The sequence below is a fragment of the Lycium ferocissimum genome, chromosome 3 (genome assembly GCF_029784015.1).
Source record: "Lycium ferocissimum isolate CSIRO_LF1 chromosome 3, AGI_CSIRO_Lferr_CH_V1, whole genome shotgun sequence".
NCBI classification, from domain to species: Eukaryota; Viridiplantae; Streptophyta; class Magnoliopsida; order Solanales; family Solanaceae; genus Lycium; species Lycium ferocissimum.
Window position 1 is genome coordinate 5,573,317 of NC_081344.1, and position 25,358 is coordinate 5,598,674.

General features: G+C 34.3%; 3 protein-coding genes across 4 annotated transcripts in view; 1 reads left to right on the top strand and 2 right to left on the bottom strand.

Moving 5' to 3' along the window:
• LOC132049429 (uncharacterized) overlaps window positions 1–17,047 on the top strand; it is a 19,437-nt gene extending 2,390 nt beyond the window's left edge. The window contains exons 1-8 of one of the 2 annotated variants that reach the window (XM_059440228.1): window positions 6,115–6,294; window positions 6,391–6,493; window positions 6,581–6,685; window positions 9,039–9,124; window positions 12,424–12,665; window positions 14,434–14,614; window positions 15,805–15,988; window positions 16,500–17,047. In XM_059440228.1, the coding sequence (XP_059296211.1) occupies window positions 6,242–6,294; window positions 6,391–6,493; window positions 6,581–6,685; window positions 9,039–9,124; window positions 12,424–12,665; window positions 14,434–14,614; window positions 15,805–15,988; window positions 16,500–16,802 (1,257 nt within the window). In that variant the 5' untranslated portion in view covers window positions 6,115–6,241 and the 3' untranslated portion in view covers window positions 16,803–17,047. Of the gene's footprint in view, window positions 1–6,114; window positions 6,295–6,390; window positions 6,494–6,580; window positions 6,686–9,038; window positions 9,125–12,423; window positions 12,666–14,433; window positions 14,615–15,804; window positions 15,989–16,499 lie in introns of those variants that run through there. The other variant, XM_059440229.1, reaches the window with a different exon arrangement.
• Window positions 17,048–18,423: 1,376 nt separating this feature from the next.
• On the bottom strand, window positions 18,424–18,985 carry LOC132049430 (small ribosomal subunit protein eS17-like). The gene has a single exon (XM_059440230.1). The coding sequence runs from the start codon at window positions 18,933–18,935 to the stop codon at window positions 18,501–18,503; it is 435 nt and encodes a 144-aa protein (XP_059296213.1). The 5' UTR covers window positions 18,936–18,985; the 3' UTR covers window positions 18,424–18,500.
• Window positions 18,986–21,459: 2,474 nt separating this feature from the next.
• Window positions 21,460–23,687, bottom strand: LOC132049431 (short chain aldehyde dehydrogenase 1-like). Its single transcript, XM_059440231.1, has 3 exons — window positions 23,527–23,687; window positions 22,759–23,033; window positions 21,460–22,262 (listed from the first exon to the last, which is right to left on the bottom strand). Exons 1-3 carry the CDS (start codon window positions 23,565–23,567, stop codon window positions 21,724–21,726), a joined length of 855 nt encoding a protein of 284 aa, XP_059296214.1. The 5' UTR covers window positions 23,568–23,687; the 3' UTR covers window positions 21,460–21,723.
• Window positions 23,688–25,358: the final 1,671 nt, after the last annotated feature.

Genomic DNA, 25,358 nt, shown 5'->3' on the forward strand with positions numbered 1-25,358 from the left:
CGGGTTTTAAAATGGAGATTTTTTTCAATTTGATAAGGTAGGGGTAGGGTGAAAAGTTTAAAGTATTAGGGATAAATTTGCCCATTGGTTCAAAGTACGGCGGTAAATTTGACCCTTTTCCCATTCAATAAAGACCCCTCTCGGGAAAAATAAAAGTGCTTTAAATTAATTGACCATACAAATTACTTTTCACCAAAAGTACTTTTTCGAAAAGCACTTTTGAAAAAAAATAAACTTTAGAAGTTTGACCAAACAGGGGTTAAATTTCATGAATGGTCACTTAACTATTATTTTTTTCACCAAAGTCATTTAAGTATGTTTCCTAACACAAAAGTCACATAATTATCACTTTTTTCACCAAAGTCATTTAACTATGTTTTTTAACACAAAAGTTACGTAACTATCACTTCTTTTTACCAAAGTCACTTAACTATGTTTTCTAACACAAAAGTTACAAAATTCACATGATTAAAAATTAGTCCCGGAACCAAAATAACCCCCGAAAAAAGTATGAACCAAAATACCTGGGAAAAAAAGAGAACAAAATCGGCTAAACGCGTAAAATGTCGTTAAAGTTTGTGGAGACGGACCGTTAAGTGCTTTTCAACGATTTTCGTGCGTTATTGATGAGTCTTTTTTTTTTTTTTTTTTGTTTGTTTATTTCTTTTCTTTCTTTTCTTTTCGCACTTTTTACATCTTTAGTCAATCAATCATGCTTGAGACTCCAAAATTTGAATATTTTAGATAGAACCCTATTTATTTTTGTGCAATTAATAAGGTAGGCTCGACACATCAAGGATCACAAAACTTCTTGTCGTTTAGTGGTTGAAAAGTGTTCGAAGTCCATTTTTGTTTGAAGACTTGTTGTCATTAGCTTTAAGTTATTTATGTTTTAGGATTTCGTGTTATTTTTATATTAATGCGTAACTTTATTTTGACAATTTCACAAATAAATAAATTAACAATAAATAAAAAATTAATAATCCATAATCAATTAACAAAATATTAATTCATAATCAATTATTTCGTGTAATATTTTTTTTTTTTTTTTTTTTTTTGCGTTATACCCTTCAACACCCAACAAATTGGAGTCCGCAACTTAAATAACTCCAAAAGTGGGTTTGGGTACCAAAATAATCGATTAACGAATAACGAACAATAAGCTAATTCCTGAATAATGAATAATAAACTAAATCCCGAATAATGAACGATAATCTAAATCCTGAATAACAAACGATAAGCTAAATCCTTAGTTTTGGATTGAACATCATTAACATAATTTCCAAAAAGGATTAGTTAGTTAACATAATTTTTTGACGAAGGATTAGTTAGTTAATATAAAATTTTGTTCGTTATTACTTTAACTATATGAGTTAAGTAAATTATAATCAACAATACAATATCATGGATTATTCAAAATGACTAACTAAAACCTCCTTAACTTATCCTAGTTAAGTAAGTTCTAATTAGATATAAAATTTTAGTTAATTTCAAGAATAATGAATAATTTAGTATTTACAAATACGACACCTCCATGGATCTCCGTTAATTATTTGTTAATTATGGCATTGTTAATATTTGTTAATTATGTCATTGTTAATATATTTATTTAAAATTGTTTTTCCCATGTTAATTACTTGTTTATCCCATGTTAATCGTTAAATAAATTAGTTCATTTTTTACTAATAATATCTTCTCAGGGCCCGCCGAGGTTTGATCCCTGGTGGATGAGATAAAAAAAAGTCAAAAGCCAAAGGCTTTACCACCAAGCCAAGTTGGTTAAAGTGACAATGTAGACACTTTTTATTATTTTGTATGTTCACTAATGCTATCTAACTTGTTTTCTTAAATTGAATTTGGAACCTTGACATTGACATTGAAAACATCATTATCACGGGATTATGGAATTGAAATATATTTTTCGCCATTAGATTTAAAAAAGAAATAAATGGAAATTGCCCACGAATTTGGGGAAAAATTGAAATTGAATGGGATAACGGACGTTTTTGGAAAATTCGGGGCGGGTGAACAACCTTGCGGCAGTTCAGACCTATAGATCTCGAAAAAATACCAAAATCAAAAAAAAAAAAAAAAAAAAATCGCATCAAATGGACATCCGAGTGCAAAGTTATGACCATTTAAAATTTCACCAACTTACAAATAAATTAGTGCGCAAAAGGTTTTTTAATGGGTTATTTTGGTACCCAAATCCACTTTTTTGGGTTATTTAAGTTTTGGACTCCAATTAGTTGGGGGTTGAAGGGTATAACGCAAAAAAAAAAAAAAAAAAAAAAAAAATTACACATAAATAATTGATCATGAATTGATATTTTGTTAATTGATTATAAAAATAAAGTTATAATCACTAAAAATAAAGTTACGCATTAATATAAAAATAACGCGAAACCCTAAAACATAAATAACTTAAAGCTAATGACAACAAGTCTTCAAACAAAAATGGACTTTGAAACCACTTTTCAACCACTAAAATGACAATTCGAAGTTTTGTGTATCCTTGATGTGTTGAGCCTACCTTATTAATTGCACAAAAATAAATAGGGTTCTATATAAAATATTCAAATTTTGGAGTCTCGAAGCATGATTAATCTATGGCTAAAGTATGTAAAAAAGTGTGAAACAAAGGAAGAAAGAAAGAAAAGAAAGAAACAGACAAAGAAAGAGAAAAAAAAAAAAAAAAGAGAGACCATCCAATAACGCATGAAAATCATGCGTTAAAGGACTTAATCCGTCTCGCAGTCCTTTAACGCATGATTTTCATGCGTTACGGTGCTTTTGTACCCTCTTTTTTTCCTGGGGTATTTTGGTTCATAATTTTTTTTTTTATTTTGGGTTCCGTTGGCCGAAAAATTCAACTTCCGATGGGTAATATTTTTATATTCCTTTTTTATTTTTAATCTAATAGATACAAACTCAATTAAAAAGAATTGACCCGATCCAAAACTCATATGCAGATATTAAAATACCAAAAGGGTGAATAAATTTGAAAAAAAAATTATCACAAGATTATTACTTCCGATGCAGATAATAATAACTATTACTCCGTATAATTCAATTTCCTACTATCCAACATGTAACACTTTTCAATATATATTGGAGAAAAAGGCCAATAAAATAAGAGCCCCTAGAGAGAAGGATTGTATATTTGATAAAGGATTGGTTTTGTTTGTTTAATATTTTAATATTTGCATGAGTTCTGGATCGGGTTGATTCTTTTTAATTGAGTTTGTATCTGTTAGATTAAAAATAAAAAAAAATATTACCCATCATAAGTTCAATTTTTCCGTAGGCGTGATTTTTGTGTTAGTAAGCTAAACGTTTTGTGACTTTTTGTTAGAAAACATAGTTAAGTGATTTTGGTTTAAAAAGTGATAGTTATGTGACTTTTGTTAGAAAATATGATTTTGTCAAAAAAGTGATACTGAAATGACCATTCATAAAAGAAAAATTAACTCAATCAGCAGCCCATTTAACACTTAAACTCAATATAAACATATTTTGTTTTTATCAACCCATTATAACCACCTTCCACGTGATTTTAACTTTTATTAGCCAGTCAAATAGTTAGGAGTAATTGTAGGATTTTGATTATGATCACAATTTTTTAGGGGCTAGGATACGTACAGAATCTAATTATATCATATATATGTATGTATGTATCTCCTTACGTATATCTCTCCATCTCACACAGTTTTCTCAGTCGGTAAAATTTTAATCCAGCTTTTTTTTGTTCGATTTTCTTTGGTCAAGGAGGCTTTTCACAAGAGTACAAAGACATGCAGAGAAAGGAGAATGAACCTATCCCTTTGGACGCTAGGGATGACGATTTTGTGTTGGACTTTGAGGATTACACTGTTAATCCGAATTATGCAACTCTAATATCAGTTGTGAAGGTGTGTTCGACTTCAATTGATCGAAGGAACAGTTTCAAAGCGCGCGTTGGAGTAGCGGGGGGTCTAAAAACTACTGGAAAATTGAAGCTTTTTTAAAAAAGGTGTTGCTTTTGCAAAAAAAAAAAAGCGACAAAATATTAATGACGATGATCGAGATGATGTTAATCTGGTTGCGCTAACAAAAAAGACAGGGGCGGATAAGGGAAAAAAATGAAAATGCCTTAGCTCGACTGATTTATACATCAGATATTTAGTCTTTATATACATTTTACACATAAATTATACCAAAAAAGTGATTTATACACCAAATATTCAATTTTCATATCCATTTTACACATCAAATATACCAAGAAGGCACCTATTATGATAAAAAAAATTACAGCCTTTTTATCCAATTTACACATCATTTATGTCAAAACGTGATTTATACAACATATATTCAGTCTTGTTATCCAATTTACACATCATTTATACCAAAACGTGATTTATACACCATATATTCAGTCTTCATATCTATTTTACACATCAAATATACCAAGAAAGTACCTGTTATGATAAAATAAAATTACAATCTGTTTATCCAATTTACACATCATTTATACCAAAACGTGATTTATACACCATATATCCGGTCTCTATAAGTAATGCTTTGCATTCTGTTAGTATCGCCCACAAATACGTTCCAGTATGCACAACCACCATATTCTACGTCGGGTATCTATTCAGAAGTTTTAGCAGATAAGTGACAAAAAGGATATTTTAATACTATTTAAGGGCTATTTTATTTTAAACATGCTTCTGGGCTACCAAAAGTAATCAACACTAATGGGCTGCTATATACGTTTTTTTCCCTTCATAAAATTTACCCCAAACAAAGCAATTAATGTTATTCTCAAAATATCCAAGAAAAAAGAACATTTTATTTCAAAAAAAAAAAAAAAAAAAAGGCAAACTTACTCAAATGACTATTTTATCAGAAATTTTCCTACCATTTAGCTACATTTTGGCAAACAAAACAGATGTTTTCGCTGTATTTGTTGCCAACAAATACATGAGAACATGGTAAAAAAAAAAAAAAAGATCCTTGATTTTAGCCTTTAACTGTGGAGCTATTAAATTAGATATTAATATATTTTTTTGATGTATTTTAGTGATTTATTTTTTTGCTTTGATGTATTTCAGTGATTTTTTTATTTTTTGCTATAATCTATTTTCGTGTCTTTTTTTTTTTTATATGTATTTTCTCAGTTGATTATGTTTTTTTTTAATGTATTTTACCGATTTTTTTTAATGCATTTCGAAGGGCTTTTTTTGATGTATTTCAAATACATCAGGTACATTCCAACTACATACGAAGCCAAATATTTAAATTTTCGTGTATTTGAATGGATTTCAACAAATACATCTCGCATTCAAGAAAAAAAATTCAAATGCATGACAAATACATTAAAAAATAGTGTTTGGCTATTAACAAAATACACTAAAAAATACAAAGACAAATACATTCAAACATAGTGTATTTGTGAGATGTGATTTTTGAATGTATCCGTATTTGCTTTTAACAAATACACACGGCCGATTCGACACTATCACCACCAAAAACTCTAATCTCTCCACCACCACCAAAATCCTAATCTGAGACACCACCACCACAAAAAACCCAAATCTGAGACACCACCATCACCAAAAAACTCTAATCTTTCCACCACCAATAAAACCCTAATCTCTCCACCTCCACATCATCTTCTCCGCCGCTATCTCAAAACCAAAGGCCATTGTTGCCACCACCAATAATACAACCAATGATTTGTATCGTCTCACCCTGACAGAAAAAAGAGAGAAAGGAAGTAGCACAGAGAGAGGGAGAAGAGAGAGAAGACGGCGAGAGAGCTAGAGGGTTGAGCACGAGGGAGAGGGAGAAGAGAGAGAGGCGCGGCTGGCTGTGTGGCATTATAGAGAGGGCGAAGAGCATTATTTTAAATAAAATAAATAAAATGCAGAGTAGTGATCGAAAAAAAGATATATGTGTTTGATATATTTTTTATATAGCTACCATTTGTAAAAAGTTAATTAGCAACTAAATATAATTAAATAAAAGGGTAGTTTATATTAATAATTAGGTCTTAAAAGAAGCTATAATGAGTAAAAATTTCAAAAAAAAAAAAAAAAAAAGCAACACACCTGTCATTTTGAGCCGATCGGACCTGAGCCGCTAACTTTTGGTACTTTCCTTTGAAATATCAGAAAAAACAGTTAAAACTTGCTGCCACGTTTATTACTGGAAAAAAACAACTCCAAGTGAAAAGCAGAGTAATAACGAAGACCTGAAAATGGGAAATTCTCAGTCGAATTCCACGAATCCACGATTTGCTTTAGCTAAGAGGCACTTTCTCTATAACACACTACACAAATAGTTACACAGTTGAATATGTATTTGATCAATTTTGAACTCAAACAACATATGATATTCTTTTTGTAGAGCCTTCACTGAGAAGAAACTGGAAGACCTGAAATCGTTGTTTGATTCATTAGCTGCACAATCTCAGAGCAATGGACAATACATTTCTAATTCCGTTTTCAAGGTACTTTTTGTCAATTTTATGTATCTTTCTTGTCAATTTTTTTTGTTGTTGAATGAAATCAAGAATTGGGTATTTATGCATATATAGGTGTATATTGGAGTTGAAGGGCCGTTGGGTGATAGAATGTTTGATTTGGTTACCCAGAAACGTAAGGATCAAAAACTTACATTTGAAGACCTTGTCATTGCTAAAGTGAGTATTTTTTTTTTTTTTTTTTTTTTTTCAATAAAGTTTTCTCATTTTTTGATGGTATACAGAGGTTTTCTATTTTTAATTTTTTTTATACTCTCTCCGTCCCAATTTAAGTGTTTACTTTTCTTTTTGGTATATGCCAAAAAGAGTGTCTCTTTCGATGCTTAGTAAGTTGACAATTCGACAATTCCAGCATTCTGTTATGACAATTTAAGACCACAAGATTTAAAGGACTAAACCCATGTTAATTTAAGACCACAAGATTCAAAAGTATCCCTTCGTTTCTTAAACTACGTGCCCAATCAAACTAAGAGGCTTAAGTTAGGACGGAGGGAGTATCTGTTTTTCTTATAGCTTTTCCAGTTATATAACTTAAACTTTATGGGTTAGTATCTGAATTCACTCCATCCACTGTATGTTGATGGATTATTTAAGTTGCACACGAGCTGGCCGAACACCATGCAATAAAGGACAACCTAGTGCACTAAGCTAAGCTCCCTCTATTGGAGGGGTCCGGAATACACTTGTTAGTTTTTGCAGTGTAACCCAGTATGAAAATTAATTTGCAGGAATATAAAGAAGATACGGAATTTTTATACTGGTTCGGATCACAAGTATTGTGCCTAGTCCAATCCCCTGAGTTACGGGGAATAATATTGGGAACACTTTGAACTTATTGATTTGCGTATAACTTATGTGGTTTTCCTGCATTCACCACCAACATGGCTAAGTTGGTTTTCACTGGATCACCAACATCGAATACCACATTTTGGTTTTCACTCGACCACCAACAACGGAACACCCTTTGGTTTTCACTCGCTCATCGAAAAAACGAAAGCCACACAACTCTCTTCTTTTTCTCAATTTTTACTTCACTACACTGAGGTACATCTCTAGAATGTTGCAAGAGCATTAGAGAGCGTTATCTAGAGTAAGTTGTGTATCTTCTTGTTGATCCAATTTCTTCTCTTTATAGTCTAGTCTTCGCCTGGTTGTCCTCTTTGCCTTCTTTTGGGAAACTTGATAACCCAATCTTCCCCGCTTCATCTGGGAGTCTTGCTTTGATCTTGTGCCTGAGTTGAAATTAGTCTCGAAAACTGTCCTGATTCGATCTTGAATGTTGATTTGATCTGAAGGAACTTTTCTTCGTAGTGCTTCGAATGTTTGCCAATTTCGTCATTTTGAAAAATGCCTTCTTTTTTACATGATAGGTTAAATTTTATTGAAAAAGGTACCAAGAAAGTACAGAAAGTACAAGCTAAGATATCTTGGATAGCTGTTACAATCAACACAGCATATCTAAAATCTCCAAATACTGCAATAAGTTTCCTACTATGCTTTCCCTTTCCTTAACCAAAAATATAAATTCTGCAGACATCTATTCTTCACAACAGAAGTACGAGAACTTTTAAGTTACCTTTTACTCAAAAAAAAAAAAGAAGTACGAGAACTTTTACCTTCAAATCATCTTCTATTCCTTTCCAGCCAAATGGTCCACATAATGCAAAGAGTGATCTTTTTCCAGATTTTCTTCTTTCTTTTGCCCACTCTCTGACTTTGCCAGCTTTGCAATAGAGCTCTTGTACTATAAGGCATGACACATTGCACTCCACATATGTTTAAAAAGAGACCCCAACTTTGTCCAGCTTGTTTACAATGGAGGAATAAATGATTGCAGATTCCTGGTCTTTCTCACAAAAGAAACACCTACTGCATAGGACAAATCCCCTCCTCTGTAGAATATCTTGAGTTAGGCAGGCATTTCTTGTTGCTATCCAGCCAAAACAAGCCACTTTTGGAGGAGCTTTAGTCTTCCACAGCATCTTCCAAGGCCAGTTACCTCCCACAGTCCAACCTGTCACTGCATCAAGTTGTAGCAACTTTTAACAGAGAACTTTTTATCTTTGCTTTCAACCCAGATCTGCAGATCCCTCTTATTGTTATCCAGAATCACAGGTTCCAGCAAGTTTAACCATAGAACAATATCTTCCACCACCCAATCATTGAAATTCCTTCTAAATTTAAGTTGCCATCCTGTATTAGAGTAGAATTCTGTCTCTGTACATCACTTGTTATTTGCAAGGCTATACAAAAGAGGAAATTCATGCTTTCCCGTTGTGTGCCATTTCAAGTTCTCTACCAGCATATAGATGTTCTCCTTCTAGACAGCCAGAATGAAGAACACAATTGCAGAGAACGGTGTTATAGTTGTAAACTGTAATTCATTCAGATAATCATTACCCTTTACTGCATAATGGTGGAAATGTATCTCTCTATCTGTGAAGTTGCTATTGTGAGTAATAAACGAAAAATTTGAACTCATGATGTATGTTTCCACCTTTTTTTATTGCAGGGAACGTATGAGAAAGGGACAAATAATGATATTGAAGAGTTTATCTATCAGTTGTTAGATGTCTTTGATGATGGCATTGTTGGAAGGTAGAGCAATAAGCCTTGATATATTTAAGGGCTATATATACTGTGATCCCTCCAGATTTAGTTTTTTCACATGTAACTATGCTCTACTTTCAGAATGTGTCAATGACCTCTCTCGGTTTATGGGTTAAAATTAAAAAGTCCAAACTAACTTTTTAATGGAATTGACAATTTCACCAGCTCAAGCTTTATACCTACGAAAACAACAGGCAGAGGTTCTTACTGTAGGTTCGTTGAAGGCATAGAGGTCTGTCGGGCATCGTGAGGGGATCACGTTTTGGGTAAAAGGGTGGACTAGAGATCTTTGAAGATTTACGTGCTAAACTGCTGGTTTTTTTAGTGAGAATCCTCTCCTAAAAGTACTAGGAATAAGGTGGCACACTTGCCATTAATTGGATTTAAAATTAACTCTTTTACTTTTTCCCATAGGTAGATTCTGTTTTCCCAAAAACTACTGTAAAGTGAAGGACTTCATTAGAAGAAAAAAAAAAGTACTGTAAGGTGAAGGAAAGGTACGCATGCATTGTGAAAATCGAGGGGAATTTTGTTTCACATGTAACTATGCTCTACTTTCAGAATGTGTCAATGACCTCTCTCGGTTTATGGGTTAAAATTAAAAAGTCCAAACTAACTTTTTAATGGAATTGACAATTTCACCAGCCAAGCTTTATACCTACGAAAACAACAGGCAGAGGTTCTTACTGTAGGTTCGTTGAAGGCATAGAGGTCTGTCGGGCATCGTGAGGGGATCACGTTTTGGGTAAAAGGGTGGACTAGAGATCTTTGATGATTTATGTGCTAAACTGCAGTTATTTTTAATGAGAATCCTCTCCTAAAAGTACTAGGAATAAGGTGGTACACTTGCCACTAATTGGATTTAAAATTAACTCTTTTACTTTTTCCCATAGGTAGATTCTGTTTTCCCAAAAACTACTGTAAAGTGAAGGACTTCATTAGAAGAAAAAAAAAAGTACTGTAAGGTGAAGGAAAGGTACGCATGCATTGTGAAAATCGAGGGGAATTTTGTTTCACAAGTCGGGAATTAGAGGAAATAAATTGTATTTACGCTATTTTTCATTCAATTAACTGCTTTATCTTTATTTCCCAAGCTAAGTTTTAACCCTTTTTCACAGAAAAAGAACTGCTTGGTGCAGTTGAGATAGTTTGTGCTCTGTTTTTGCACAGTTGAGGCAGTTCTTTTTCCTTCCACCACTAGGAGGACCAGGGATTAAGTGTACATTCGTTTTAATTTGACCTTGTTTATGTTGAACTGAATTGTTATATCTCGCTTTGGACGTATTTCTTAGTTTTTATTTTTATTTTAATCTTTTCATTTTAATTAGGTATTCTAGTCTTAACATTGACTTGAAAGCTGCTTTCACATCTCATCTCTTGGATACTTTGTTTTATTGATTACCGAGAAATCCCTGACGTCCAATGGCGCATGGTCTGTAACTCTGTGGATGATGATCTATCCCTCTACCCTTCTCCACTTAAATACCAAACTTTTGTCTGTGGAAAATGACAATGTTTGAACCCATGATGTGCACCTCATTCACACATCACTTGTTGCGCTTTTACCACTAGACCATAGCCCTGGGTGAATCTCTTGGACTACTTTTAAAATGATAATTATGAGAAGATGATCATTAACAAGATGCTAATGTTACAGAAAAGAGGGGTCTTAGTAAAAGAATGATTAACCATAATTCCTAGATAAGCTGTCAATGAAGACCAATTTTTTTGATCAGGAAGCTGTCAATGAAGACCAATCAAATGTTAAATAGAATTAGCAAGCGAAATGAATATCTCCAAAGAGGTTGTGCTGCAAGCTTCTTGAGAAATTTCATTATTAAAAACTAACACGGATGCTTGTAGACATTGTTATTGTCACTATCATATGTATGTGTGTAACATTTTTTACTTGACCCAACATGTCTTTGTCCCACTCATCTTATGATATACACGACTTCCCTTTTCTTCCATTACTCTCTATAATTGAGTGATGGTGGAATGATAAATCGAATTCCCTCAGGCTGGCTTTCTCCAAGGAAGTTTTGCTTATCTTGGTTTATGCAAAGTTCTCCATAGTCAACAGCTAAAATTGTTTCTTTCCTGTTCCTTTTACTGCAGTCATCTTTGTATTATCACTCTTTTGAATAAGTGCATACTAGACCTTCTTTCTATAGCCTCCACGCTCCCCCTAAGTTATTCCTCTTCCGTTAAGCTTTACAATAATTGATCCTCCCAACCCCCTTACTGCGCTGTCTTCTGCAGGTGCGCTCTCTCTAAGAATTACAAGGAAGCGTGTTTTGCAAACTTTAACTATTTTTCCATCCTCGCGAAGCACTCGATACAAACTTAACCCTTAGGTTAGTTGGGGAGTGAACTGTTGTTAGTTGTCTTTGATAGTGCTATTTTTCCTCTCTAATAATCAAGTAAAATAATTACAAGGGAGGATGGCCGGAGCATTACACCCCGTGAAGCAGATGCTAATATTTAAGTTCAGAATGGGGCAACGATGCTGCACCTGTGTTTTACTGGATAGAGGCTCGTATTGTTTGTCTACTAGACTAGAAACATCTGGGATTGGACCTTATTTTGTTAAAAATTATCCCTACTTTTTGAGGTGGAAGTGATATAGAATTATATTTCTGAGAATGCATCTCCATTGAGAAAACAAGAGGAAGAAGGAGGAGGTTCCAGGTTTATTGTTCAAGATAGATAATAAAAGAGAAATGATTTCTTCTTTGATCGCTTTCCGTGCCCTCTTCTTTCTTCCTTTTTTTTTTTTTTTGGTGTGTGTGTGGGGGGGGGGGGGGGGGGTGGGGAGAAAGCCCTCCTTGTAAGCTGACTTGGATATACAGACTCAGAGGATCTAACACAGGTCAGTACATGATAATTGGAAAGAGCATATCATCTGGCATTAGATGATGGATTTTTTCCATTATTTCAATAGTTGTTGTTAGATGAATGGCTCATTCCGGAATCTCTTTTTCTCTCTCTTGTTTCCTTATATGGAATACATATATGTATAATAAGAAGCTTTCTCTTCAGTTTATGAGCTTGACTACCTAAACTTGGATGTCAAATAGATTCATTGAGGCTCTAGTAAAATAATCCAGCCTAGTCCGGTTAAACATTTATTTTTATTATCACTAAACATAGTTCTAGATCCTCTTTTTCTTTTTTCTTTATATAGATATCCGTACTATCGAGTGCCAAAAAGAGAAAGATAAAAGAAAAACCAGTATTGCTTTCTCCTTTATGGTGGTAAATACATCTCTGGAATCAACTTGCAGATCAGATCTTGAAGCTGTCTTGACTGAAGTACTCAGAAATATATTTTCTCATGAGAGCCATCAATCTGAACCTAGTTCAGAGAGGGAAGTTCTCGACATTTTCCTCAATGCTGCAAATTTAACAACGGATGATAAAGAAAGCGCTGAAAGCTGTATGTCTTTCGAGGAATTTAGAAGCTGGTGTGCCCGTCTTCCAGCAGTAAGGAAGTTTCTTGGAACTCTGTTGTCTCCACGTCATTCAGGTTTCTGCTTTTCATTCATCTTGTGTTTTCTGATTCTGTATTTCCACATTTTTTCTTGTTATTTGAAGTTTCTCTAAGAGGAATGTCTTTTCTACATATTGGACATTGCTTACTGGGTGAATTTCTGCGGGCTTAAATGTTAGCTTTTCTATTCCGTTTACATTACTTCTATATTCGCTGAAACTTCTATGACAACTATGCATGATACTGGCTTTTCCAGGTAATAGACATGTGGTTTCTCTGAAACTTATATGTTATTATGCATAATGCTGGAGTCCTGTTAAATAAAGTGGCGCTCGCAGGATCTTAGTAACCTGTGTCAACAATAAAGTAAGAGAACAAATAAACAATTCGTTGTAATGATATCATATTAGAAAGACACAATTTAGACTAAGGGCAGCCCGGTGCACTAAGCTATGCGCGGGGTCCGGGGAAGGGCCGGACCACAAGGGTCTATTGTACGCAACCTTACCTTGCATTTCTGCAAGAGGCAGTTTCCACGGCTCGAACCCGTGACCTCCTGGTCACATGGCAACAACTTTACCAGTTACGCCAAGGCTCCCCTTCTACACAATCTAGACTATATTAGTACTAAAACATAATTAAAGCTTATTGCCCGCTATGTTGCTCGGACTCTCCAATAATGATGCCGCACTCGTGTCGGATTCTCCAAAAAGACACTAATTTTGGAGTATCCGACTCCGGCAACATAGATTGCCGTGCGTATCTAGGTGGGAGGCCTAGGTTCACGTGCAGTCATGCTTCCCTTCCTTGATCATGTATAGGCATGCTATATTTTTCCAGAAGTACTTAAATATATGTGCACACTCAAGCTCAAAGTGTGATATGGTGCAATGGTTATTGGGTACACCTCTCTAAGTGAGGTCGGGGTTCAAATTCTATGTCTATCTTGTTAGTTTTTACTTTTTTCCCTAGAATTGTCTCACCCACAGGGATGGGCAAGTCTGGTGTCCCCTTTTGCGTTTTAATTAAGTATTTCTTCTTTCTTTCTGTGTTTAGTTTATTCTTTCAAATTTTCCAAGTTTGACATATTGAAATTCCTATGCTCTTTTTGCCGCCGTAAAAGTTTATATAACTAAACCAAATATGTAAATTAAATTAGTAGTAGTGGAGGATATAGCATAAGCCAATGGGTTAAGCTGATTCCAATATTTTTGACGCGCAGTATAGATACACATATAAAAGATAACTAGTCAACAAATAATAATTTTGAACCTTTAATTCCAAGAGCGTAACGGATCCAATGGTAAGAACCTAAAGGTTGAACCCGTCAAATTTTATATCCTGAATCCACCTCTTCGTAATAGAGCACCCATCTGTTCGAAATCATGGATCTTCCTCCTGCAAATTGCTACAAGTCTTTTCGACTAGTTTTCATTTTTTAATTTGTATTCACGATAACCTCATTAGAGATGCTTTTAAATAAGTCCTTTTTCATTTTGAGACACCAAAAGGAGGTTTAGCGTAGTAATTTAGTCGATTGTAACCATGACTTTACTTATAACCACTCTAGAACATTGTCAGTTATACATTTCAGTTTGTGTACAGAAATTTGGTTGTTTTTTGAATTCATAATATTCATTCCACTTCCCCATCCCCAGCCCAAAAAATGAGAAAAAGCACGGTGAGTTATTTTCACAGTTGCAAAACTGTAGCCAAGCTAGGTGGTAAGCAGTGTTTACCAATCTATTAGTATTTCTCTTTTGAGCAGGTAAGGCAAGCTAATCTATTAGTATTTCTTTTGCAGGCTCTGAGGTTCCTATGCTAGTATACCCAGAAAATATTGATCCTGCTGTAATATTGTTAAGAAAGGAATATGCTTGGCATATAGGCGGGGCCCTCCCACAAGACGAGCTGCATGAATGGAGACTTTTGTATCACAGTACAGTACATGGCTTAAGTTTCAGTACATTCCTGGGGAACATTTCGTGAGTGGCTTCCTGCTAGATTAGAAATGATTTTCTTATTGAGGATTAACTATCAGTATCTTTTATCTCATTAAGATCTTTAAATTAGTTATAATTAGCTAAAAAGATTTTTTTGGTAATCACCTTGTTTCCATGGTTACTTGGTGCTTGCATAAAACATTTCTCAGCTTGTCAGATCACTGAATATGCTTATATTATTATCTTTTAGTTTATCTTAACATTCACTTGCAACTTGCTAATTAGATGTCATCTTATTTTTTTATAGTTTTGAAGGTTAAATGCCGTGAGATCAGCTCCAAAGTTTACATAAGTATCTTTAGTTCAATGGACTTTGAAATTTCAAGTTAGTATAATATGTATCTCTCTAATAGGTTCCTGGCAAAACTAACTGCATTTTATAATTATAGATGCTTCCCTTAGAAAGGTTCACTTACTTTATTTTTGGTGTAAAGAAAGTCATGTAGAAGATACAGAATCTTTGCTAGATATGCTAGGACTTCTGTAATCTGTAAAATAAGCTTGCACTGCCTTAGTGCTTCTGTGAATAAAATGTTGCCAGTCTCAAAAAAAAAAGAAGAAGAAAGGTTAAAGGTATCTGCCAGTTGCATTAATATATGGGTGGAATAAGTGTCATATTCATGATCACCCTCTAAGAAGCTGCGATATTTATTTATGGTGGTGATAGGGCATTGCATAATTCTCATAGATCACACCTCTCTCCTTTTGAGATCCGCCACCCTCATCCACCCCTACTCTGCTGTGGGTGGAGTTCTCCCCACTTGGACCTAGCCTGTAGGCATTTTTGCACCCTCTACATGGGCATTTAGCCTCGATAAGTTCTTCATAAACTTGCATAACCGAGTCTCAAACCCAACCAAGAAACTAATAAGGTGTCTATAACACAACAAGGGGAATCCAAAGATGACTCTCGAACTTGTTGTTGAAGACTTGGAATGGCTATTGACAACCACAAAGAGATGTCATTCATTTAGCTGCTTGAATCCCACCACAGGATTCAAGCACACCATATTGCGTGTAGCCTTGTTTCTTCTAGTAGCTAAGATAAATTTTGGGTGCCACTGATGCATAAATGCCATCACTTTTTCCTCCCCTTTCTATGCCTGATTGCTGTTAATATTATTTTTTGAGCCAAGTGTCATCCAAGTATTAACTCCCTACTTGAACTGCAGAGATGATAAAGGGCCAACTTTGTTGATAATAAAAGATAAAGAAGGCTGTATTTACGGGGGTTATGCTTCTCAGCCATGGGAGAGACATGCTGACTTTTATGGGGACATGAAGTCTTTCCTCTTCCAGCTATACCCAAAGGCATCGGTTTACCGTCCTACTGGAGCGAACTCTAACTTACAGTGGGTAAGTTTCTGAACTTTTTGATATTATCATTTAACTTTACCCATATCAGCTGTCAAAAAATATGATGGATGCACTTGGTATTGTTGGAAAGGGCCTCTTCTTGTTCAAAACTTCAAAGTTCCTCCAACTCCCCAAAAGCTTCATTTTTCCTATTATCCTGTGGGCTCTTCATTTCTCAAGTTGCAACTCGTTGCTACTGGTTACTATACCTATTGCCCTAGTAGTAAGTGATCATCTGACTTTGACCAGCAGTCACCAAGATCCTTGTCGGATTTTGGATTTCAAAGCTTGAGGTCAGTCATTCTTCTCTTGCCTTCTGAGGCTTGGGCAGGGACAGAAATGTATCAATATTTTTGCAAGTCCTCTCAGTACAGCAGTGCTAATTTTCCTGGTTCGAGTAAATTCCTTTGGCCTGGATGTTTAGATGTCGAAACAATAAATACTTGCAAACTGGAGTTTTATTTATCGATAATCGAGCTACTAAGATGTTTAAGCTCTTATCTTTTGGCAGTGTGCTATACATTTTAGTTCTGATAGCATCCCCAATGGCATTGGATTTGGAGGACGAGCACACCACTTTGGCTTGTTCGTCTCAGCTAACTTTGACCAGGGGCATACTTTCACCTGCACTACCTTTGGCAGTCCAAGCTTGTCAAAGACCCAAAAAATCTTCCCAGAAGTGATCGAATGCTGGGGAGTTGCGATAAAAAGACCTCAAGATAGTCAGGATCGACTTCAAGGTACTGTGTTAGATAGATTTAAAGAGGATCGTCATATGCTTAACATGATTGGACTTGCAAATTCTAGTCAGTGATGTGCCTGCGTCCACTCAGACTTATCTGAAGTTGAGGCACTTGCTGTGTTTCCTCTTTACTTGCTTCTTCTGCTCAATTAGCACGGTTTGGCTTGCAAATTTTAGAGTTTATTATCTTGCATGTAATTTAACAATGTATCGTGTTATTACAATGTAATTGAGTAAAATAATCAATAGATGCCCAACCCTGTGTACGCACAAATAGCACCTAAACTGTAATTTAAGCTTTTGGAATCATTCCTATCCGTCGAGTGTGGGCCGATTCAACAAGCCATTATGCCATCATTGTTAATGGTAGCTATCATTTTGATATATTGTCATGACCTGGGCGTATTTAGATTCAGCAAAATGTTGCTCTTCTTCAGGTGCTTTCAACAGTAAAAAATGCCTTATCATGTTGCTTAAGTATTTGGTTGAGCCATCGAGGGATTAACGAGATTCAGAAAAGGAACAAAGAGTTTTTTATATGATTGTGATCTGATATGTGTTGACATGTCGTTCTCCATTCATTTATGTGAACTGAAAAGAAAATGATATTTAAGGGGGATTGTTGGCAAAACGAAAATATTCATTCGAGAAAACACATCAGGATAATATTTAGAGAGTGCAACAGTTTTCTAAGGAAACCGATGTGGACTAAATCTACATGCTGAAAAGGGCTTCACTGGGCAAGAACCTCTTACTCTAGCTCAATTTCTCTCGTGTAGTTACGCAATTCATACTATAAAATGAATGATCACCCAAAAGTTAATGGTAGAGCAATAAGTATTCCTCATCCTTACTCAGGCGTTCTAATCACGCCGTGGCTATTGAGTTGTCTTTAGTAAGAGTGCTTTATGGAACTTTCTAGTGAGAATCTGAATTAATCGGGCCTAAATGGATATCGAATATTGGGTGAAAAACCAAAAAAAATAAAAATAAATTGCAAACAAACCAAAAAAAAAGAAAGAATTGCAAACAGCTTGTTGGGAATCCGAAAGCTCAGATTTTGGGACAACAGCAACCAATTCCCATTCCATATAATATAGCACATATCTAAGGACAAATGACATTGACATGTAAATCCTAAAGTACAAGCAACTCTCATCACCAATACACTATAAATCTACGTACGGTTACAGATGGGCAACTGCAGGATATCTGTTTATTTGAAGAATGTGCACAAAGTTTCCACATCCATATCCACATGCTTACCATTGCTCAAAGAAAGAAAGCATGTCACATGGGTAGCGATGGTACCATGTACCATTAAAGGATCTAATGATCTCTGACTATATTTGAGTTCATCTCAACTTGCTGCAAAACTGTCAAACTAAATTCTATAATGCTTAAATAATCAATCTGAAAAAGGAACTTACTACAACAATTACAGTTCTGTTTTACATGAATCTCTCATGTCTTGACACAAGAAGGGGAATCATAACAACAACCCATTCATAAATAGAAATGTACAACATCCCAATTAAAGTAGCAAAGAGTACTTTTTAATGGATTCTATAACATCCCATTCATAAACAAAAATTGCACATAACCCATAAGTATGAAATACTTTTTAGTTCTGTAGCATTCCATTCATCAAAGTTCAAAACACTAAATTGGTTCACAAAACAACTCAAATTCAAAACCAATATCAGATAACATAAAGTCTTTTAACTTCACAACAGAAAAACATTTTAACGAAAAAACAAGAAGCCCATTTCAGTAACGAGCACGACCACCACCACGCCCACCAAAACCACCAACAGGAGCAACCATAGTAACAGCCACTTCTTCTTTAAGCACAACACCAGGTAATTCACTCATACCCAATGAAGCAAGCAAGTCAATAGTCTCTTTATCAACTTCAATCCTATCAGTATTAATAGCAGATTCATCAGGTACAAAGTCCATTCTTCTTTCTCTTTCTTCTTCTTGTAACTTAAGTGAAATGCCTCTAACTGGACCTTTTTGGATACGTTTCATTAAATGAGTTGAAAATCCAGCAATCTTGTTACGTAGACGCTTTGATGGGATGATAGCAACTTCTTCCAAGATTTTCTTGTTTGTGTGGAAATCTAAAGTCATTTTTGAGTAGTAACGTTCGATTACTTGACGTGATGATTTCTTCACTGTTTTTGTACGGACACGACCCATGGTTGCTTTGGGGTGGGGCGTGGGTGCGAGGGGTGGATTCTAAAGAAGGAGCAAAGGAGCAAGCAAGAGAACTAGGTTAAGGGTTGTTTTAGGGTTAAAAAATGAGTGGATCATTTAGTGGGAAATGTTAAAAATGGTCCCTTATGTTTGGGGTTGGCTTAAAGTGGTACCTTAAATATACTTTTGAGCAATTTTGATTCCTCAAGCTTGTTAAAAGTGGACATTTTTGGTTTTCGATAAATGCTTAACAAAGTTTGACTTGCTTCTTTGCTCTTGTTATTTCTCGTTTTCGCATTGCTTTGATTTGCTTGTCTGTATCTGATTCTTTTCCCTTGTTTCTTTTAATGAGAAGTGCTTTCGAAAGCCTCCCTACCTTCTAAGCGCGCGAACACTTAACCCTCCCTGCACACCCAGTTGAGTCAACTGGATATGTTGTTGTTGTTGTTACTTAACAAAGTTTGACTGCTAGACTTAGCGACAATTGTGAAAAAATGGATTAGTCCATGTTTATCATGCACAAGATGTTTATCTCAACAAAAGCTCTATTAGGTCCCACATTTGAGCTATCAAAATGAGTTTGATAAGTAGGAATGGTTCAATCATTCCTCGTTAATTAATTGAGGTTGGATTGGACTAAGTTTTTTAAGTAAAAACAGTGAGCGCTTATCAATTTTCGGTAATGTCTTTGGGAAATAGTTACTATCGTAAAGTTTCTAACTTCACAAAACTTGATAATATTATCTTAAAATAGCTTTTGAAGCTTCAGGATAATAAAACTTGATAATATTATCTTAAAATAGCTTTTGAAGCTTCAGGATAATAATGGAGTATATTTTTTATTATACAGACTTAAACGTAACTATTTGTAAATTTTGTCCTGATTCTTCAACATTTTTGAAATTGAGAGAACTGATACTCTTTTGCTTAACCTCAGTTAGCACGTTTGCCTCTAAGGATTGGGCTGAGGCTGGCCTCAACCCAACTCCTACTCCCAGGGTGCAGTTAGAAAGCCCAACTCCCACGATGGACAAATCGATTTCCAGAGGATACAGTCAGACCTCTCTATAACATTATTGAGTCCAAATTTATTTGGTTATTATTTACACCTATAACAAATATCATATTTATATGATATTTAATATAAAAAAAAAAAGATCTGAAAAATCTAATTTTTCATTTTTAATTACCTAATTCTAAGCTTAGCCACACTTTGTGCAATGAAGGGAGTTATTTTAATGATGAAAATGTATATTCATATAATGCTCTTTTTCATAAATAGTGTAATAAAGTATCAAAATATTTGGTTATAATCACTAGACCTATTATTGGTAATCTTAGATATTCTATTTCTATAAAGATAATTAATCATTATATTACCAAAAACAAAAGATAGCTACTATAGAGGGGTAATTTTACAAAGAATCACTGTTATAAAAATGATTATTGTTGTTATAAGTAAAAAGCTGTTATAGAGAGATAAAATATTACATAAAAATTGATCCCGAAAAAACTTGTCCGTTATAAAAAAAAAAGTGATGTTATATGAAAATGCCGTTACAAAGAATTCTGACAGTATAAGTCACTTTGGAGAAAAAGGTTTGTGTTGAATAAACTGATATTGAGTTTTTGGAAATCCATTTATGATCATGACACACATAATGCGAACACTGTGGGGGTTTGGACTTTGGAGCACAACTAATAACAGAGATATTAATGCATGGGTGGGCAGGCACTTCTTAAATCTTAGGCATCAATATCACATGCTCTGATTAAATATTGTTTGTTGCCTATTTATTTAATGTATAGCTAAGTCCCAGAGAGATACTCTTCTCGGTGCACTGGCTCTACCGACGCTTGGGATAAATATAAGTCACTTTCGTGGTAAAAATTTATTTGTACACGATGTTTGCATCAATCTAATAAAATATATAATATGTGTCTATACATAAAACTTTTAGCATCAAATATGATTAATTAACATGAATTCTCATCTCATTAAATCCCTAACTATAAGTCTATAAGAAGTTTAACATATTTTGGTGTAAGAATCCAATACAGATAAATATAATATTTAGTACTTTCAGGTGAAGAACATTTATGATTTATGTAACACCTCATCGATTACAGGGTGTTGATGCCAATTCAGCAATCTGCATGATCTTATGATAATTTCATTATTGCATATATGGCTCACAATCTTTGAATGTCAATATCTTGTCGGGCTTTGAACATTGGAATTTGACTAATAAAATAAAATAATTTTTGATGTCATAAATTCGACCAAGTTCAATCTTTAATTTGACGAGATCAAGATAACAATCTTTAAAAGGAGTTAGTACGAGTACTTAAAAGCTTATATAACCGTCCAATTCAACAAAATAAATTCGACATCTTTTTCTCTATGCTTAAGTCTTCACTTAAAAATAAAGTCCTTTAGCTAGCGATGAACAATATGTGATACTATAAAATAGAAATAGTTTGCTCACGCTTGATTTGCATTTTGCAAAACACCATACATGAAAAATCAGCCAAACAAATTGAAATAAAGTTATATTTCTTCAAATATTACATCCCAATGTCATTCAATAATCATAACAATCTTCGTTTCCACAAAGGAAAATTTAAAAACTTATTGAGAAATTTAAGAAAAAACAAAGAAAACTTATAGTTGTATTTTGGGAATAACAAGAATCTTGATAGAAAGACTTCTCCTTTAAAGAACCTTATATAGCACGATTTCGAATTGGTCAGGCCCAAAAGCGAGTACTGAACACCAGTGATCAAGACACTACACCGAAGATAATACACTTTGGATTGTTTTAATGTAAGTCGTATTAGTACCGCTATAACCTCCATCAATCACAAGATTAACTCCACTTACATACTTCGATTCATCACTAGCCAAATACAACGCCGCCTCCGCCACATCCTCCGGTGTTGGCACCACCCCTTTCAAATTCGCCGACGAGCAAATAATCCCATCAACCACACTCTTATCAACTCCCATTGCCTTCACTAAAAATGGCGTCGCCACCGCGCCCGGTGAGATACAGTTCACCCTGATCCCATGTTGTCCCAATTCAGCACACAAATTCTTCATTAGTCCAACAACTGCATGCTTCGAAATAGTGTATGGATGTGGTGATTCTCCTGAAGAGACTGAGGCTGCGCTAGACGTAAAAAGAATGACACCTTTCTTAGCTGGGATCATGACCCTAGCAGCATATTTCGCCCCGAGAAAAGATCCGTACACGTTAACATCAAATACCCTTTTGAAATTCTCGTTATCCGCGTCGATTATGTTGTAATCGATATTACCTGTGATTCCTGCATTCAGGGGCGACAAATTAGCTCATGAAAACATAATCTGCCCAACCCGTTTAAGTTTGGACGAGTTAACGCTTAGCTCATTTAAAAGTTGGTCTGATATGTAGCTCAAATTAATCCACGAAAAAAATTGTCGAAATATTTTTAAGATATTTTTTTTGTTTGTATGTTATATAAAGTCATAATAAAGAAAAATAAAGTTTTATTAGGTAATTAACAAATTATAAGAAATATTGGCAGAGCCACAATGCTAGCTACAAATTCGGTACTTGTATTAAAAATTTATTTAATTTATATAAATAATCTATTGAGAACCCAGTAAAAAAAGAATTGTAGTCCAGAATCCATAGATTAAGATGCATGGCTCCGTCTTTGATAAGAAAACAAAACAAAACAAAAAAAAATTGATAAGGGGGTGGCAGGTCTGGTTACGACCCATTTTTTAGCTCTTTTAACCTGTTCAGAATTGGTTCAACCCGCCCATTGACACCCTTACCTGCATTGTTGAACATGATGTCGAGTTTGCCATACTTGGAAATTGTAGCATCGATGAGGTTTTCCATGTCGGAGACGTTTGTTACATCACAATGTATGTATGTAACATTGTTGTTGGTATTAGGACAATTGAGGAGATTGTTGCAAAGGGAGTGGCCTATTTCGTCTTGAACATCTGCTATAACAACCTTTGCACCATTTTGTAAGAACAGCCTCACTGTACTTTCTCCAAATCCACTAGCTCCTCCAGTTATAATAGCTATTTTCCCTTCTAATCTGCATTTCAAGAAGTATCACATTAATGATTCGTTTAGTATGAATTTAAAAGTGTAGGCTCTCTAATAGTAACTTAAACTTTTAGATGGAATGATTAGATAATATAATAAGTAGGCGAATCTAGTAGTGTAGATGTATGGCTTTCAGCCTAGACCTAGATTTATCGGTGTTAAACCCATATGAATTGCCGAAAATATTATGAACACAAAACTCAAACACGGTGATGGGTTCTTTAGATGGAACTCTAATCCTGAACCAACTGAGTGAAAATCCCGAATCCACTTCTGAAAACAAGCAGAGGTATGAGCTCAAGTCTTATCACCACCCGTTATTAAAAGAATAATAATCATGTGCTTCATCCATGAAAAACAATTAGGTTTGTGTGTAATGAAGACATATTCAAGACATTATTAAGCTAAGAAAAAGTATGAAATCTTCTGAAAATTTCAATTTTCAGTTGGAGTAGAAAAGGAAAGTATAATAGTAAGCTTACCTTCTGCTTGTGTGAGCTAGAGGAAAGGAGAAGCCATTCATTTTTAACAGATTTCTTGGAAATACCAAAGGAAGTTCTGAGCCAATGAGATATCATTGTCCAAAAATAAAATGCATTTTATAGAGAGCAAATAAGGTGCCCTTTTACTTTTCAAACATGAGAAAGTTAATGTATAGTCATATAGACTTGGGGCATTGCGGTATTAAATTATTTTTCCACCAGGTTATTGCTTCTAAACTGACAGATGACTGGATCCACTTTGATTGTATGAACAATAAATATATATATTTACGATTTTGAGACTACAAGTTTTTTTAAAAAAAGACTATAAGTTTACATAATATTCTGTTCATTCCGAGTTGTATGGATGGTATTTGATTGAATATGAAGTTTAAGAAAAAAATTAAAGATTCTTAAATTATTATCTACAAATCAATCATTAGCATGTTTGGCCTATATAGCCAAATCAAGTTATTAGGAGAAGTACTTCTTGTAAAAGTACGTTGGGAGAATAACGGTTTGTGTTTGCTTATAATTTGAGAAATGCTTTTATTAGTAATTTGTGTTTGACCGATATTTTCAGACAAATGAGTTTACGTGTCAAATTTAGGAAACAAAATGAAAATTACTACTAATTTAATTTGGTAAATATGAATTTTTGACATGGGTAATCTTGTCTTGAAAATTTCAAAAACACAAAAAACTTATTTTAGGAGAAACTACTTTTTCCTAAAGATGAGTAGTACAACAAAATATGTAAGCCTCTTACTTAAAACAGCAGAAAAGGCTCAGTATTTGACTTAACGCATTCATCAACAATCAAGTGAAAGCGATCAATTTTGTTCGGTGGATCGTTAGAATATTACATAGAAAGAAAGGGATTTATTTGTTTTCAACTGTATTTAAGAAAATAAATGTTTAAATGCTCTTTAATAATAATAAATAGATTCGAAACATATTAAATATCATTAGTCTTATGGTCCAAGCTATTATTGCGAAAATTTTCAAACACAACCAACGGTCATTAAGAGTTTCATCTTTGAACCTAAAATAAGCAAGAGGGTGGGATGCCATTTAAAAAAAAAATTACATATTAAAAATGTGAATTTGGTATCTTTTTGTTTTTCCCTTTATTTTGCAATGAAGGCCGACTCGTAAGGGTTGAAAGATAATCACCAAGGATTGTACTGTTGGATGGATAAAATCCTAAACATATTAAATATCATTATTGTTTGTGGTCCAAGCTATTATTGCAAAAATTGTCAAACACAACCAACAAGCAAGAGGTGGGATACCATTTTTAGAAAAATTACATAATAAAAATGTCAATTTGGTATCTTTTTGTAATGAAGGCCGAGTCTTAAGAGTTGAAAGGTAATCACCAAGGGTCGTGGAGCTGGGATGCATAAGATTCCTTTATCTTTAACTAGAAGTTTCGGGTTTGAGCTTTGAAAATAATAAACATCCAGGGTAAGTAGCATTTTTTTCTTTTTAATGAACTTGACATGACGCGAATCTGGATTAGTTAGAGCTCAAATAGAATTCTGGAAGGAAAAAGGGTTGAAATTTGAGCTAGAGATCTGATTGAGTTGGCAAAATTATTGGTGAAGTTAATGCTGGAACTAATTGAAAGTAGATATAACAAAATTAAAGCGATACAAGCAGATCAACTACTACCAAGTCTCATCTAGCTAGCAGTAGATTGCAATTTGCCATGTGCTGTTCGAACACTGGTCTCTATATTACAGCTCTTGTTCAACCACGGCATTTACTTTTCATTTGTCGATCGGTTGTTTAATTTTTAAATAAAACTAGTCGGGCGCGTTTAACTC